This window comes from Callithrix jacchus, chromosome 16 (genome assembly GCF_049354715.1).
Source record: "Callithrix jacchus isolate 240 chromosome 16, calJac240_pri, whole genome shotgun sequence".
Taxonomy (NCBI): Eukaryota; Metazoa; Chordata; class Mammalia; order Primates; family Cebidae; genus Callithrix; species Callithrix jacchus.
The window spans coordinates 73,294,516-73,310,793 of record NC_133517.1 but is presented as its reverse complement, the minus strand read 5'-3'; the positions used below and the strand labels follow the sequence as shown (position 1 = coordinate 73,310,793).

Genomic DNA, 16,278 nt, shown 5'->3' with positions numbered 1-16,278 from the left:
ATCTACAAAATGCCACCATAGCAACATCTGGATTAGTGTTTGATCAAATAACTGGAGACTATAGTCAAGTAGACACATGACACTGACCATCACTCTGTGAGTAGATTGCAAGTATTTGTTTCTTTCCAATCAGGTGGTCAGTTTGGTGATAGACTATGTGCCAGCTACTAGAGAGGTATAAAGGGTACATGACCCTGTTTCCACGGAACCTATGCCCTTATGGAGGAACCAGGCATTACAAAAAAAGTCAGGCAGATATAAAATTGCCTGTCTGATGAATGCTATAAGGGAAAGGTGCAGGGGCCTTTGAGTCTGTATAATCAGGGAGCTTTACCTGGTTGGGAAAATGGCTAAGATGAGAAGTTCTGAAGATCTGGAGCAGGGAGAACTCCCATCTGCACTCAAGGCTCAGCTGAAGAGTCATCTCTATGAAACCTTCCATAGTTGCCCCTCCCCAGGCAGGTGTACTAGTAACACCCTGCCCATAACTCTGTTGGAGATCCTGCCACCTTATTTAGCCATATTCTTATCTGCCTTTTCCACTGGAAAGAAATTGTTGTACTTATCTTGTAAAAACCACAGTGCCTGGCACGTGGTAGATACACAATAAATGCCAAGTGAATGAATGAATGAATGAATGACCAAATGAGTAATGGAACATCTTTGCTCTGAAGCTCAGAGGCTCTTCACGCTTTCACCAAGTCTCAGTTTTTGCCCATTTCATGATGCATTCCATTTTCCCAAACTGCCTAATTGACACACAAGTTGGTATAAGGCTAATTTTTCCCTGGGTGACTGGAAATTCAACCATAGTGGGCTGCTTTGGTGACTTTTACTAACAGCTCCAGTTAAAATTCAGGTAAGATTAATCTGTGGGCCCACAGCTTGGGGAGATGGACCAGGGCGATTAAGTCTTCTGTCATGGTTGCCAGCAGCAGTTAAGCCCTTAATAAGTCCTTCCAGTGACAGTAATGGTGATGGCTCAGGGGCAGATGGCTGGGGGCTTCCTTGTGATGCACCTCCAGAATATCACAGTTTAAAATGTAAGTCTTGGAGCTCAGGCAGGCAATGCTATGCCTTCAGAGAGAAGACATATGGATTTCTTTTCCACACCATATCCCTGGCCTGCTAGAGCCCCTTCTGTCAGTTACAATTGCTGGAGCTGTCCAGCGTGTCTGCTTTTTTCTCTTTGAGGAGGGTTAATTGGCTTGGGCTTGCTGCAATTGCTGTGCCTGCTTCACTGGAGAACGAGTGCCAGGGCTAAGTGAATCCGACCATGAGGGCAGCAGCCCAGACAGCCCCGTGGACATGCAGGGAAATAATGAGCTCGCATTCTCCGTCCTCCCCTCCTCTTTGTCCATCACTCCCAGACCAGCCCATCCTGTACCAGAGCAGACAGTCTAGACAGCTGGAGAACATTGTCCTTGATTTTGTTTTCAGGAAGGCATTTCCCTATAATGCAGAATTTTACTTCACATTTAATTTTCAAGTACCCATCCCAATGTAGGAAATCAGTAGCATGGATAATTAATCATCACCGGAAATCCGACAACATTAATGCTCCTCGAGACACCTGGTGTTGGTGTGGTTTCGTGGAAGGAGCACCTAGCTAGGAGTTAGCAACCTGGCACATATCTCAGATTGGCCTGATTGATGATCCTGGGAAAGTTGCTTGTGTTCTCTAGATTTCAATTTTCTTATCTGTAAAATGAAGGGATTGGATATGGTGATTTCTGAGATCTCTTATAGTTCACAGGAAAGATTTATTTTGTGTATACTTTCTGCAGGCCAAGTGCAGGCTCCAGCAATGCAGAGACCAAAAAAACAAAAATAGGTCCCTGTTCTCAAGGGGCTCATAGTCTTGTAGAGACAGCACTTCGGTCCTCCAATTCTATATCTTTATAATTTTTCATCCTTGATGAGGTTTTCATTTAAAATAAATGTAGCTAGTATTTATTGATAAGGCAACAATGGAGGGGAAGGGGAATGGCAATGGATTGGGCACCAGTTGAATGTGTAAAAGTAAAACGTGTTTTATAGAAACAATATTGCATGTAAACCCCATGCTCAATTATAGAGAAGACATATATACTCATTTACAATAGGGAGGCTAAAAGGTATTAAATAACTTTCTTAAAGATTTACAATCAGGAAGTTGCAGATTCAAAACCAAAGTTAAAAATCAGTCCTGTTTGAAACCAAAATCCAAAGTTTCCCTCTCCATCATGCTGTCACCCTAGTTGAAGACTGCAAGATGTGGCCCATGAAAGGGGAGATTATTGGCTATTTGAAACTGATAGCAGCATTGAAAATTGATTGTACTGCAATGAGAAATTAGACCAAACAAATATCTGCTAAGTATTAACTGAGTCGCTGAGTGTTTGGTGGGTTTACCTGAACAGTGGGCTAGCTTAAAGTGAAGCTGGGAACAGTTCCAAATGTCACCAAATGTTACTGACTCTTGAAGTCTCTGCTTGGACCACAGGTCATTTGAAATCCAAGCCACATTCCCGAAAGAGTCCCTGCTCTCCATCCTGATCTACGATCACGACATGATTGGGACAGATGACCTCATTGGTGAGACCAAGATAGATCTGGAAAACCGCTTCTACAGCAAACACCGAGCCATCTGTGGCTTGCAGAGCCAGTATGAGATGTAAGTTCTTTCTCTCTGGGAGATACTTGGTATTCTGAGGCTGTTGTAGCCTTCAGAGCTCTGGACTCTGCATCTCATGTCCATCTCTAGGAAGGCCAGACCCGGCTCAGCTTTAATGTCTCAAATGGGCTTCACATCAGCATAGCTGGCTTGGGAGACTCTGTTCAGTGCACTTAGAAATTGTTGTGACTGGGGAGGCAGCTCTGATTTAGAAACAAGGGCAGGTTCTTCGAGAGACAAGATCTAAATGTATATGTTCACTCAGATGTATCTTGAAATAGGGTTCCCTGGTGGAGGATAATGCTAGAAGAAGAAGAATTAGTATAATATAAATGCCAGTATCTGAGCTAATTATAACTAACAGTCATGTGCTTTTGATAACAGAGCACTTTACATGGAGTATCTCATTCAGTTTTCTGAACCACTCTTTGAGGTGTTATCCACATTTTACAAAGGAAGAATCAACCCAACTTTTACTCTTTTTTCATATGTATTTTTAATTTTTGTGGGTACATAGTAGATGTATTCATATAGATGGAGTATGTGACATTTCGATACAGGCATACAATGCATAATAATCACATCAGGGTAAATGGGATATCCACCACTTCAAATACTTATCCTTTCTTCATATTACAAACAATCCAGTTATACTCTTTGAGTTATTTTAAAATAGACAATAAATGATTGACCACAGTCACCCTGTTATGCTATCAGATACTGTATCTTATTCTCTCTAACTATATTTTTTACTCATTAACCATCATCCACTCTCTAGCTCCATGAGTTCAAGTGTTTAAGTGAGAACATGCAAAGTTTGTCTTTCCGTGCCTGGTTTATTTTACTTGACCTAATGTCTTTAATTCATTTTGATTTTATTTTTGTATATGGCAAGATATAGGGGTCTACTTTCATTCTTCCACATCTGGGTATCCAGTTTTTCCAGCACCATTTATTGAAGAGACTGTCCTTTCTCCGATATATCCTTTTGGCAGCTTTATTGAAAATAAGTTCACTGTAGATGAAGAGATTTATTTCTGGGTTCTCAGTTCTGTTCCATTGATTCATGTGTCTGTTGTTATGCCGGCACCAAGCTGTTGTGGTTACGATAGCTCTGTAGCATAATTTGAAGCCAGGTAATGTGATTCTTCCAGTTTTGTACTTTTTGCCTAGAATAGCTTTGGCTATTTTCTGTCTTTTGTGGTCGCATGTAAATTTTAGGATTGTTTTTTTCTATTTCTATGAAGAATGTCATTGGTACTTTGATAGAGATTTCATTGAATCTGCAGATTGCTTTGGGTAGTATGGACATTTTAACAATACTGATTCTTCTAATCCATGAACATGGAATATATCTCTGGTTTTCTGTGTCCTCTTCAATTTCTTGTACCAATGTTTTATAGTTTTCATTGTAGAGATATTTTATCTCTTGAAGTTTATTCCTAGGTATTTCGTTTGTAGCTATTGTAAGTGGGATTACTTTCTTGATTTTTATTTCACGCTGTTCACTGTTGGCATATAGAAATGCTACTGATTTTTGTACCTTGATTTGGTATCCTGCACCTTTATTACATTTGTTTATCAGTTCTAATAATTTTCTTGTGGAATCTTTAGGTTTCCTTCAAATATAAAATCATATTATCTACATACAAGGATAGCTTCTTCCTTTCAAATTTGGATGCCTTTATTCCTTTTTCTAATCTGATTGCTCTAGCTAGGACTTCCAGTTCTATGCTGAGTAACAGTGTTGAAAGTGGGCATCCTTGTTTTGTTTCAGATCTTAGAGGAAAGGCTTTCCGTTTTCCCCATTCAGTATGATCCTAGCTGTGGGTCTGTTGTGTATGATTTTTATTGTGTTGAGGTATGTTCTTTCTATACTCAGTTTTTTGAGGGTTTCTTACATTAGGAAGGGATGTTGAATTTCATCAAATGCTTTTTAAAATGATCATATGGCTTGTATCCTTCATTCTGTTAATATGATGTATCACACTGATTGATTGTGCAGATTGAATGATCATTGCATCCCTGGGATAAATTCCACTTGACCATGATGAATGATCATTTTAACATGTTGTTGAATTTGGTTTGCTAGTGTTTTGTTGAAAATTTTTCTTGAACATTTTTGCATCAGTGTTCGTCAGGGATATTTGCCTATAGTTTTCATTTTATGATGTGTCTTTGACTGGTTTTGGTTTCAGGGTAATACTGGCCTTGTAAAATGACTTCGGAAGCATTTTCTTTTTCTGTTTTTCAGATTGGTATTTGTTAGTCTTTAAATATTTGTTAAAATTCAGCAGTGAATCATCAGATCCTGGGCTTTTCTTTGCTAGGAGACTTTTTATTATAGCTTCTATTTCATTACTTGGTTATTGGTCTATTCAGGTTTTAAATTTTTTCATGGTTCAATCTTGGTAGGTTGTATGCTTCTAGGAATTCATTCATTTCTTCTAGGTTTTTCAATTTATTTGCTAATAAATTTCCAAATGTTTCAATTTATTCCTAACTTCATTAGCAACTTCTAATGGTCATTTAAATTTCTGCAGTATTAAATTTCTGCAGTAATGTCTCCTTTTTCATCTGTAATTTTGTTTATTTAGGAGTTCTCCTATTTTTCTCAGCCTGGCTAATGAGTTGTCACTTTTCAGAAAACCAGCTTTTCATTGTGTTAATCTTTTTGTTTTTTCATTTCGATTTCATTTATTTCTGCATTGATCTTTATTATCTCTTTTTTTCTCCTAATTTTGGATTTGATTTGTTCTTGATTTTCTAATTCATTAAGATGTATTGTTAATTTGAAGTTTTTCTACCTTTTTGATGTGGGTGCTTGTTGCTATAATCTTTCTTCTTAGTACTGCTTTCATTGTGTCCCATAGGTGTTGGCATGTTATGTTTCCATTTTCATTTGTTTCAAGAAATTTTTAATTTTTATCTTAATTTCTTCATTGTCCCACTGGACTTTCAGGAGCATATTGTTTAATTTCCATATGCTTGTATAGTTTCCAGATTCTCTTGTTATTGATTTTGAGTTTTATTCCATTGTGGTCAGAGAATATACTTGATATCATTTCAATGAAAAAAATTTTTAAAGACTTGGCCTAACATATGGTCTCTCCTCGAGAATGTCCCATGTGCTACTGAGAAGAATATATATTCTGCACTTGTTGGTTGAAATGTTCTATAAACATCTATTAGGTCCATTTGATCTAAAGGGCCAATTAGTTCCAATATTTCTTGGTTGGTGTCCTGTCTGTTGACCTGTCCAATGCTGAAAGTTGGGTGTTGAAATCTCCAGCTATTATTGTATTGGGGTCTATCTCTCTCTTTAGCTCTAACAATATTTACTTTATATATCTGGGTGTATCATGGTTGTGTGTGTGTGTGTGTGTGTGTGTGTATGCGCAACTATTATATCCTGTTGCTGAACTGACCCCTTTATCATTATATAATGACCTTCTTTTTCTCTTTTATAGTTCTTGTCCTGAAATCTGTTATCTTATAATAAGTATACCTACTTCTGTTTTTTTATTCCATTTGCATGTTACGGTTTTTTCTAATTCTTTATTTTTAGTCTCTGTGTATCTTTATAGGTAAAGTATTTTCTTGTAGGCAACAGTTATTGGGTCTTGTGTTTTTATCCATTCAGTCACTTTGTGTCTTTTGATTGGAGAGGTTAGCCCATTTATATTCAACATTATTACTGATAAGTAAGGACTTACTGCTTCCATTTTAAAATTTGTTTTTTGATTGTTTTGCTGTCTACTCTTCCTTTTAGTGAAGGTGATTTTCTCTGGTGGTGTGTTTTAATGTCTTGCGTATCTGTTGTATGTGTTTTATTTGATGTTACCATGAGGCTTGAAAATAATATAACCCATTATTTTAAGCTGATAATGGCACTAACTGCATAAACAAACAAAATAACAAGCAAAAATAGAACTGATGAAAACTCTATATTTTAACTTCATCTCCCTGCTTTTTAACTTTTTGTTGTTTCTACTTATACCTTATTTTACTGTCTATGTCTTGAAAAGTTGTAGTTATTATTTTTGGTTGGTTCATATATTCATCTTTTCACTTAAGATATGAATAACGAATATACCCCAATTACAGTGTTATAACATTCTGTGTTTTTCTGTGGACTTACTATTACCAGTGAGGTTCCCACCTACATATAATTTCTTATTTTCATTAACATTCTTTTCTTTCAGATCAAAAAACTCCTTTTAGCATTTCTTATAGGACAGGTCTGGTGTCGATGAAACCCCTCAGTTTGTTTGTCTGGGAAAGTCCTTATTCTCATTCATATTTAAAGAATATTTCCCCTTATACTGTTCTAGGATAAAAGGCTTTTTCCTTCAGTACTTTAAATGTCATGCTACTCTCTCCTGGCATTTCCACTGGCAGCAGATTTCTCCTGGTTTCCGCTGAGACATACTGGAACTCCTTTTTATGTTATTTATTTTCTCTTGCTGCTTTTGGGATCCTTAGTTTCTCCTTGACCTTTGGGAATCTGATTATTAAATGTTCTATAGTCTTCTTTGGATTAAATCTGCTTGGTGTTCTATAACCTTCTTGTGCTTGAATATTGATATCTTTCTCTTGGTTTGAGAAGTCCTCTGTTGTTATCCCTTTGAATAAAGTTTCTACTCTGATGTCTCTCTCTGCGTCCTCTTTAAGGCCAGTAACTCTTAGACGTGCCCCCTTTGAGTCTATTTTCTAGATATTGTAGGCATGCTTCATTCTTTTCTATTCTTTTTTCTTTTGTTTCCTGACTACTTTCGAATAGCCTGTCTTGAAGCTCACTAATTTGATTAATTCTGCTGTTAAGAGACTGTGATGTATTCTTCAGATATATCCATTGCATTTTTCAGCTCTAGAATTTGTTTTCTTTTAATCACTTCAATCTCTTTGTTAAATTTATCCCAGAGGATTCTGAATTCCTTCTTTGTGTTATCTTGAGTTTGTTGAGCTTCCTTAATGCAACTATTTTGAATTCTCTGTCTGAAAAGAAACAAATCCCTATGTCTCCAGGATTGGTCACTGATACCTTAGTTAGTTCCTTTGGTGAGATCATGTTATCCTGGATGGCCCTGATGCTCGTGGATGTTTGTAAGTCTGGGCATTGAAGAGTTAGGTATTTATTGTAGTCTTCAGTCTGGTCTTGTTTGTACCCATCCTTTTTGGAAAGGCTTCCAAATATTGAAGGGACTTGGGTATTACAATCTAAATATTTGGTCACTGCAGCCATATCTGCATTAGGGAACACTCTAAGCACAGTAACACTGTGGCTCCTGCAGACTTATGGAGATACTGCCTGGGTAGTCTTAGGTAGGATCCAGGAGAATTCCCTGGATTACCAGGTGGAGACTCTTGTTCTCCTCTCTTTTCCCCAAACAAATGGGGTTTATCTTTCTGTGCTTAGCTGCCTGGAGCTGGGGGAGGGGTGACACACACACCCATGTGGCTAATAAAGCACTGGGTCTTGCCAAGGCCTGGAGTGACCCCTGTCTGGCTATCACCTATGTTCACTCAATGCCCATGGGCTCTTCAGTCAATGGGTAGCAAATCCAGCCAAGCTTCTGTTCTTCCCCTGAGGCCCCAAGCCCCAGATGAGTCTGGAGTTGCCCTCTGGGAGCCACGTGCTGGAGTTAGGAACCTTAGGAGACTACCTGCTGCTCTATTCTACTGTGGCTGAACTGGCACCCAAACCACAGGATAAAGTCCTTCTCATTATTGCTTCCCCTTTCCTCAAGGAGAGGGGTCCCTCCCCATGGCCACCATGGCCCCAGGCCCATGGGACAACTGCCTGGCTAACTTCCCCTATTCACTTGTGGTGAATGTTGCCTGGCCTGCGTCTCTTTCTTCAAGGCAGTGGGCTGCCCTCTGGCTTAGTTTAGGTCCAAAATTGCCATCTGGAGCCAAGGCCTAGAATCAGGGTCTCCAGAAGCCCATTTGGTTCTCGACCCCACTGTGGCTGGGCTGGTGTCCAAGCTGCAAGACAAAGTCCCCTTTTCTCTTCCCTGTCCTTCCCTCAAGCAGAAGGAATCTCTCTCCATAGCTACCGCAGCTGAAAATGTGCTGGGTCACACCTGAAGCCAGCACTGTTCTGAGTTTTACCCAAGGCAAGTTCTGCCTGGCTATCACTGCTGATGCCCTTTAGTCAGCAAGAAATAAATCCTGCTTGGACTAGGTTCTTCCCCCTCAAGGAAGCAGGTTCCCTTCTGGCCAGAGGTATGTCTGGGAACTGGGGCTTAGAATGGAGGCCCCAAAACTCTGCCTTGTGCTGTATTTTACTGTACCTGAGCTGGTATTCAAGGTGCAAGACAAAGTCTTCCTTACTCTTGCCCTCCTCAAGCAGAAGGAAGGAGTATCTCCTGGGCCTGTGAGCTGTGCTTCCTGGGATTAGGGGAGAGGTGGTGTGAGCACTCCCTTGGCCTCCCCAGCTGGTATCTCACTAGGTCATGTATACCCCAGTTCTACTGGCTCTGAGCTCAGCATAGCAGTGGGACTTGCACAGGAATTTCAGTCCCAGTGACCAGGACTGTCTTTCATGTTTATTTAGGCCCCCAGAGTGCTTTAGCTCACAGTGGCAGAGCTTGCTGGAACTCAACTTAGGTTCCAACAGCTGGGATGGACACTTTGCCTATAGCTAGGGCTGGTCCAAATGCTCCTTTCACGGGCACCAGCTGAGTTCTGTCTGGTGTGTGTTTCTGCTGTGACACTGTAGCACTGAGTTCCAATCTGCCAAAGTCCTACAATTATTGTGTTCTTCCTTCCCTAAGTGCACAGATCCTCGCTCCAAGCACTGCCACAGAATGGGGGAAGACTGGTATAGGCAATTCAAGACTGTCTTTCTTACCTTCTTTAGTGCCTCTTTCCTTAATATCATGTTAAAACCAGGTACTGTGATTGCTCCCCTGATCTTGTGTGTATAGCTGTTCAATTTAGTGTTCCTCTGTCTCCCTCCCCAACTCTTTTTACAAATATTTTGAATGCTGTTTAATTTTAAAATATAGACTACCTACCAGCTTTATTTTTTTAAAAGCATGTTGTATCTTATAGCTTATGGAAAAAAATTAGAGTATGGCGTAATGTAGAAATTGGAAAATACAGAAAGTACAAAATGATTCTCAAATTATTTTAGTCATGTGAAAATTCTTGCATAATGTTTCATTTTCAGTCTGTTCCATGCTGTTTCCCCTAACTGGACTCTTATTATCCATGCGGTTTTGTAACCTGCTTGTTGTACTTAGCTTATTATCATCCCAAGCATATATGTCATTAGACATTCTTTATAATCATTATTTCAATATATCTGTAGTATTCAATCATGGTAAAACCAATTTGCCTTCCTGTATTTTTCTTCTTTATTCTGTTACAAATATCGTTGCTATGAATATTCTCATACAAAAGCCACTGCACACCTCTCTGATAATTCACTTAATACTTATGCACCAAGGTGGACTACTCCATTAACAGAAATGCACATTTTGGGACTTTTAATGCATATGCCCCAGTGGCCCTCCAGAGGGTTGTGCCAATTTACACTCTAAGCACCTATCTCCTTCATGACATGATTTCATACAGTCTCTTTTTCTGGCCTGTTCTTCCTTGAGCCTAGAGAGCCAGTTCGGTTATCAGTCCCTAGTGGAGCCACATGCCTCTTAGAGTTATTTTCATAGCTTTCTGTGTGCCTGGGAGAATTCCATTCAGACAGTGATTAGCTGTTCTCACTCTGAAACTGGGGAAGGAAACCACAGGCTAATGTGGTGCTTATTTTGTTCAGAAGAATTTCCTGGCTGACCTACTAGGGAGTAGTATAGTTGTCTGGGGACTTGCAACCTTTTATTCAGTGAATAAAAAATATTCGCTGAAAACTTTTGAAAACAAGACAAGCACGCCTATTTCTGGGAAGGCCTGTGTGTGGCTCTGGGACTGGCTTGGATGATCTTTTCAGAATTCTCAGGTTCCTGGCATAATGTGGAAAAACTACTTGATAGCTCCATTTCATAAGTCATGTTGATTTGTTTAAATGCTTAAACAAGTTAAATTCTGATGAACCCAGTGTCCCAATGAGCAGAGACATCAAATTATCTTGGTCCTGGCTCTGAGGGAGTGCTGCATTACAAGTTAATAATTTTAACAAAACAGCTAGTTTTTTTTTTTTTTAATTTTTATTGGATTTTAGGTTTTGGGGTACATGAGCAGAGCATGCAAGACAGTTGCGTAGGTACACACATGGCAGTGTGTTTTGTTTGCTTTCTCCCCTTCACCCACATTTGGCATTTCTCCCCAGGCTATCCTTCCCCACCTCCCCCTCCCACTGGCCCTCCCCTTTTCCTCCCAATAGACCCCAGTGTTTAGTACTCCCCTTTCTGTGTCCATGTGTTCTCATTTTTCATCACCCGCCTATAAGTGAGAATATGCAGTGTTTCATTTTCTGTTCTTGTGTCAGTTTGCTGAGGATGACGTTCTCCAGATTCATCCATGTCCCTACAAATGACACAAACTCATCATTTCTGATTGCTGCATAATATTCCGTGGTGTATATGTGCCACATTTTTCCAATCCAGTCTATCATCAATGGGCATTTGGGTTGATTCCAGGTCTTTGCTATTGTAAACAGTGCTGCAATGAACATTCGTGTACATGTGTCCTTATAGTAGAACGATTTATAGTCTTTTGGATATATACCCAGTAATGGGATTGCTGGGTCAAATGGAATTTCTATTTCTAAGGCCTTGAGGAATCGCCACACTGTCTTCCACAATGGTTGAACTAATTTACACTCCCACCAACAGTGTAAAAGTGTTCCTTTTTCTCCACATCCTCTCCAGCATCTGTTGTCTCCAGATTTTTTAATGATCGCCATTCTAACTGGTGTGAGATGGTATCGCAATGTGGTTTTGATTTGCATCTCTCTGATGACCAGTGACGATGAGCATTTTTTCATATGATTGTTGGCCTCATATATGTCTTCTTTCGTAAAGTGTCTGTTCATATCCTTTGCCCACTTTTGAATGGGCTTGTTTGTTTTTTTCCTGTAAATCCATTTGAGTTCTTTGTAAATTCTGGATATCAGCCCTTTGTGAGATGGGTAAACTGCAAAAATTTTTTCCCATTCTGTTGGTTGCCGATCCACTCTAGTGACTGTTTCTTTTGCCATGCAGAAGCTGTGGAGTTTCATTAGGTCCTGTTTGTCTATTTTGGCTTTTGTTGCCAATGCTTTTGGTGTTTTGTTCATGAAGTCCTTGCCCACTCCTATGTCCTGCATAGTTTTGCCTAGATTTCCCTCTAGGGTTTTTATGGTGCCAGGTCTTATGTTTAAGTCTTTAATCCATCTGGAGTTAATTTTAGTGTAAGGTGTCAGGAAGGGGTCCAGTTTCTGCTTTTTGCACATGGCTCGCCAGTTTTCCCAACACCATTTGTTAAACAGGGAATCCTTTCCCCCTTGCTTGTTTTTGTCAGGTTTATCAAAGATTGTATAGTTGTAGATATGTTGTGTTGCCTCCGGTGCCTCTGTTTTGTTCCATTGGTCTATATCTCTGTTTTGGTACCAGTACCATGCTGTTTTGATTACTGTAGCCTTGTAGTATAGTTTGAAATCCGGTAGTGTGATGCCCCCCGCTGTGTTCTTTTTGCTTAGCATTGACTTGGCTATGCGGGCTCTCTTTTGGTTCCATATGAAGTTCATGGTGGTTTTTTCCAGTTCTGTGAAGAAAGTCAATGGTAGCTTGATGGGGATAGCGTTGATTCTGTAAATTACTTTGGGCAGTATAACCATTTTCATGATATTAATTCTTCCTAATCATGAACATGGAATGTTTCTCCATCTGTTTGTGTCCTCTCTGATTTCGTTGAGCAGTGGTTTGTAGTTCTCCTTGAAGAGGTCTCTTACGTTCCTTGTGAGTTGTATTCCAAGGTATTTTATTCTTTTTGTAGCAATTGTGAATGGCAGTTCGTTCTTGATTTGGCTTTCTTTAAGTCTGTTATTGGTGTGGACGAATGCCTGTGATTTTTGCACATTGATTTTATATCCTGAGACTTTGCTGAAGTTGCTTATCAGTTTCAGGAGTTTTTGGGCTGAGGTGATGGGGTCTTCTAGGTATACTATTATGTCGTCTGCAAATAGAGACAATTTGGCTTCCTCCTTTCCTATTTGAATACCCTTTATTTCTTTTTCTTGCCTGATTGCTCTGGCTAGAACTTCCAGAACTATATTGAATAGGAGTGGTGAAAGAGGGCATCCTTGTCTAGTGCCAGATTTCAAAGGGAATGCTTCCAGTTTTTGCCCATTCAGTATGATATTGGCTGTTGGTTTGTCATAAGTAGCTTTTATTACTTTGAGATACGTTCCATGGATACCGAGTTTATTGAGGGTTTGTAGCATAAAGGGCTGTTGAATTTTGTCAAATGCCTTCTCTGCATCAATTGAGATAATCATGTGGTTTTTGTTTTTGGTTCCGTTTATGTGGTGAATTACGTTGATAGACTTGCGTATGTTGAACCAGCCTTGCATCCCCGGGATGAATCCTACTTGATCATGGTGAATACGTTTTTTGATTTGCTGTTGCATTTGGCTTGCCAATATTTTATTGAAGATTTTTGCATCTATGTTCATCATGGATATTGGCCTGAAGTTTTCTTTTCTTGTTGGGTCTCTTCCGGGTTTTGGTATCAGAATGATGTTGGTCTGTAAAAAGATGTGGGAAGTATTCCCTCTTTTTGGATTATTTGGAATAGTTTCAGAAGAAATGGTACCAGCTCCTCTTTGTGTGTCTCGTAGAATTCGGCTGTGAACCCGTCTGGACCTGGGCTTTTTTTGTGTGGTAGGCTCTTAATTGCTGCCTCGACTTCTGACCTTGTTATTGGTCTATTCATAGTTTCAGCTTCCTCCTGGTTTAGGCTTGGGAGGATGCAGGAGTCCAGGAATTTATCCATTTCTTCCAGGTTTACTAGTTTATGTGCATAGAGTTGTTTGTAATATTCTCTGATGATGGTTTGAATTTCTGTGGAATCTGTGGTGATTTCCCCTTTATCATTTTTTATTGCATCTATTTGGTTGTTCTCTCTTTTATTTTTAATCAATCTGGCTAGTTTTTAAGGAAAGAATGGGTTGGTAAAATTTAAAAACTTGTCACCAGGAAAATCACCAGTTAGAGAAATAACACATCAAGACTATCGGTGACATGAATATATACTATGATTTTGGCAGGCTGTGGGCTAGGGAGCAGGGAGGAAAGAAGCAGAGACATTGAAAGGATGAGCTAGGCATTCCTCTTGGAATACGAGCAGCCAAGTGGCTGTTCTGTGAGGGACTTAATAAAACTAAACAAATATAACCTGCAAAGAAATGCATAGAGACAGAATGCAGATTGGTGATTGCCAAAGCCTCTGGGGAGTGGGAAAGAGGAGTAACTGCTTTTTGGGTACAGGGCTTTGTTGTGGGATGAGGAAACTTTTTGGAATTAGATAGAGGTGATGGTTACACCTTATTGTGAATATCCTAAGTGCTACTTACTATATTGATCAACTTTTAAATGGTTAATTTTGTTATGTGACTTTCACTTCAATTTTTTAAAAATGAAAAGTACATTACTAAAACAAAGCAAAACAAACAAAAAAAAAACTACCTTCAAAGGATTTTTCTGTCAAGCTACTCAGAAGTCTCACCTTTCAGGCAAGCTGTGTTTGGCCAGAAAAGAGAGAAAACAAAACCCCTAGCCCAGGTATATAGAATAGCGGGTTAAATCTGAAGGAAACTGCACAGATCATATTGGGTGGTTCTTTTAGTGGGGACTTCAAAGTGTGTCCTCCCTCCACTTTTTAGAGAAGGATACAATGCCTGGAGAGACACATCCAAACCCACTGAGATCCTCACCAAGCTCTGCAAAGACAACAAGCTGGATGGACCCTACTTTCGCCCTGGGAAAATACAGATAGGAAAACAAGTCTTTTCGGGAAAAACTGTCTTCACTGAAGAGGACACTGGTAACTCCCTGCAAAATATCCTGCTGGTGTTCCTCCTCTTTTGAAAATCCTGATTCTAGTGATATTTTTGGGTATGGGACTGTGGGATATCTAATTATAAAATCAATGTGGCTGGACACGATGCCTCACATGTGTAATCCCAGCACTTTGGGAGGCCGAGACAGGTGGATCACTTTAGGTCAGGAGTTCGAGAACAGCCTGTCCAACATGGTGAAACACTCTCTGTACTAAAAATACAAACCTCAGCTATGTGTGGTAGTGGGTGCCTGTAATCCCAGCTACTCAGGAGGCTGAGCCACAAGAATCACTTGAACCCAGGAGGTAGAGGTTGCAGTGAGCAGAGATTGTACCACTTCACTCCAGCCTGGACAACAGAGTGAGATTCAGTATCAAGAAAAAGAGTAATGCATGCTCACGGTGGAAAACGTGGAAAAGTAAAGAAAATAATGAACATCACTCTTAATCCCCAAGTTCAGATGCTTGCTGGCATATTTTCTTGCACTTGTTTGTGTGTGAGTGAGAATATATCAAATTTTTACAGAATTATGCATATGGTGTTGTGCCCAGCTTTTAAAATTTTTCCATAGATTATAATGATTCTCCTTTGTTTTTTGAAATGATCAGTGATGATATTCCTTTTTATGGCTATGCCATTTATTTACATTGGTTTTTTTTTGTAGTGACAATGAGATAATGAACTTCCTTATACAAATTTTTGTGTGTTTCCGATATTTCTATAGTATAGGTCGCAGAAGTAGAATTGTTGTCAGAAGGTGGACAATAGCCTTGAAGTGAATATTATATAGCATAAATAATTGAACACAACCCAAATTACCCCCATAAATGTTATACCAATAACTATCCTATTTTAAAACCAAGTAGTAGATTTTCCACATGAGCATCATGGGACATAACACAAAGATCCCAGAGAGGCTTCCATAAATTTAGAGTGGGGAAAAAAATCACATTTACTTTAGTGATATGGCACAGTTCTCATACTGTCACACTATATTAGTTTGTTCTTGCATTGCTATGAAGAAACACCTGAGACTGTGTAATTTCTAAAGAAAAGAGTTTTAATTGGCTCACGGTTCTGCAGGCTCTATTGGAAGCATGGCCGCATCTCCCTCGCTTCTGCAGAGGCCTCAGGAAACCTGCAATCATGGCGGAAGGCAAACACAGAGCCAGCACAGCACTCACATGGCCAGAGCAGGAAGAAGAGGGAAAGTGGGGAAGTGCTACACATTTTTAAACAATTAGATCTTGTGGGAAGTCTATTATGAGAACAGCACTAGGGGGGATTGTGCTAAACCATTCATGAGAAACTGCCCCCATGATCCAGTCACCATCCCACCAGCCCCTACCTCCAACACTGAGGATTACAGTTCAACATTAGATTCGGGCAGAGAACAGACCCAAACCACATCACTCGCACATGCATTTGATGCTTTAAAGTGTCCTACATAGGGTTCAGTACTTTTGATGCAATTAGCCCAATAAAGGGCATAGGTCATTTCATCAAAAGTACTGATCAGACATAGGATGGTTTGATACTATGTTGACCCTACCACTTTGATACCAATTCCTCTTACCTTGTTATTTCAAGCCCAGAAACCCATTGAAGGTTCTTACAT

General features: G+C 39.6%; 1 protein-coding gene and 1 long non-coding RNA gene across 3 annotated transcripts in view; one reads left to right on the top strand and one right to left on the bottom strand.

Moving 5' to 3' along the window:
- Positions 1-16,278, bottom strand: part of LOC118148317 (uncharacterized) — a 126,734-nt gene that overhangs the window by 25,481 nt on the left and 84,975 nt on the right. The window lies entirely within an intron of this gene.
- FER1L6 (fer-1 like family member 6) overlaps positions 1-16,278 on the top strand; it is a 216,921-nt gene that overhangs the window by 172,957 nt on the left and 27,686 nt on the right. For both annotated transcript variants that reach the window (XM_035276507.3, XM_054246765.2), the window contains 2 exons: positions 2,486-2,656; positions 14,484-14,644. In XM_035276507.3, the coding sequence (XP_035132398.3) occupies positions 2,486-2,656; positions 14,484-14,644 (332 nt within the window). The remainder of the gene's footprint in view (positions 1-2,485; positions 2,657-14,483; positions 14,645-16,278) is intronic.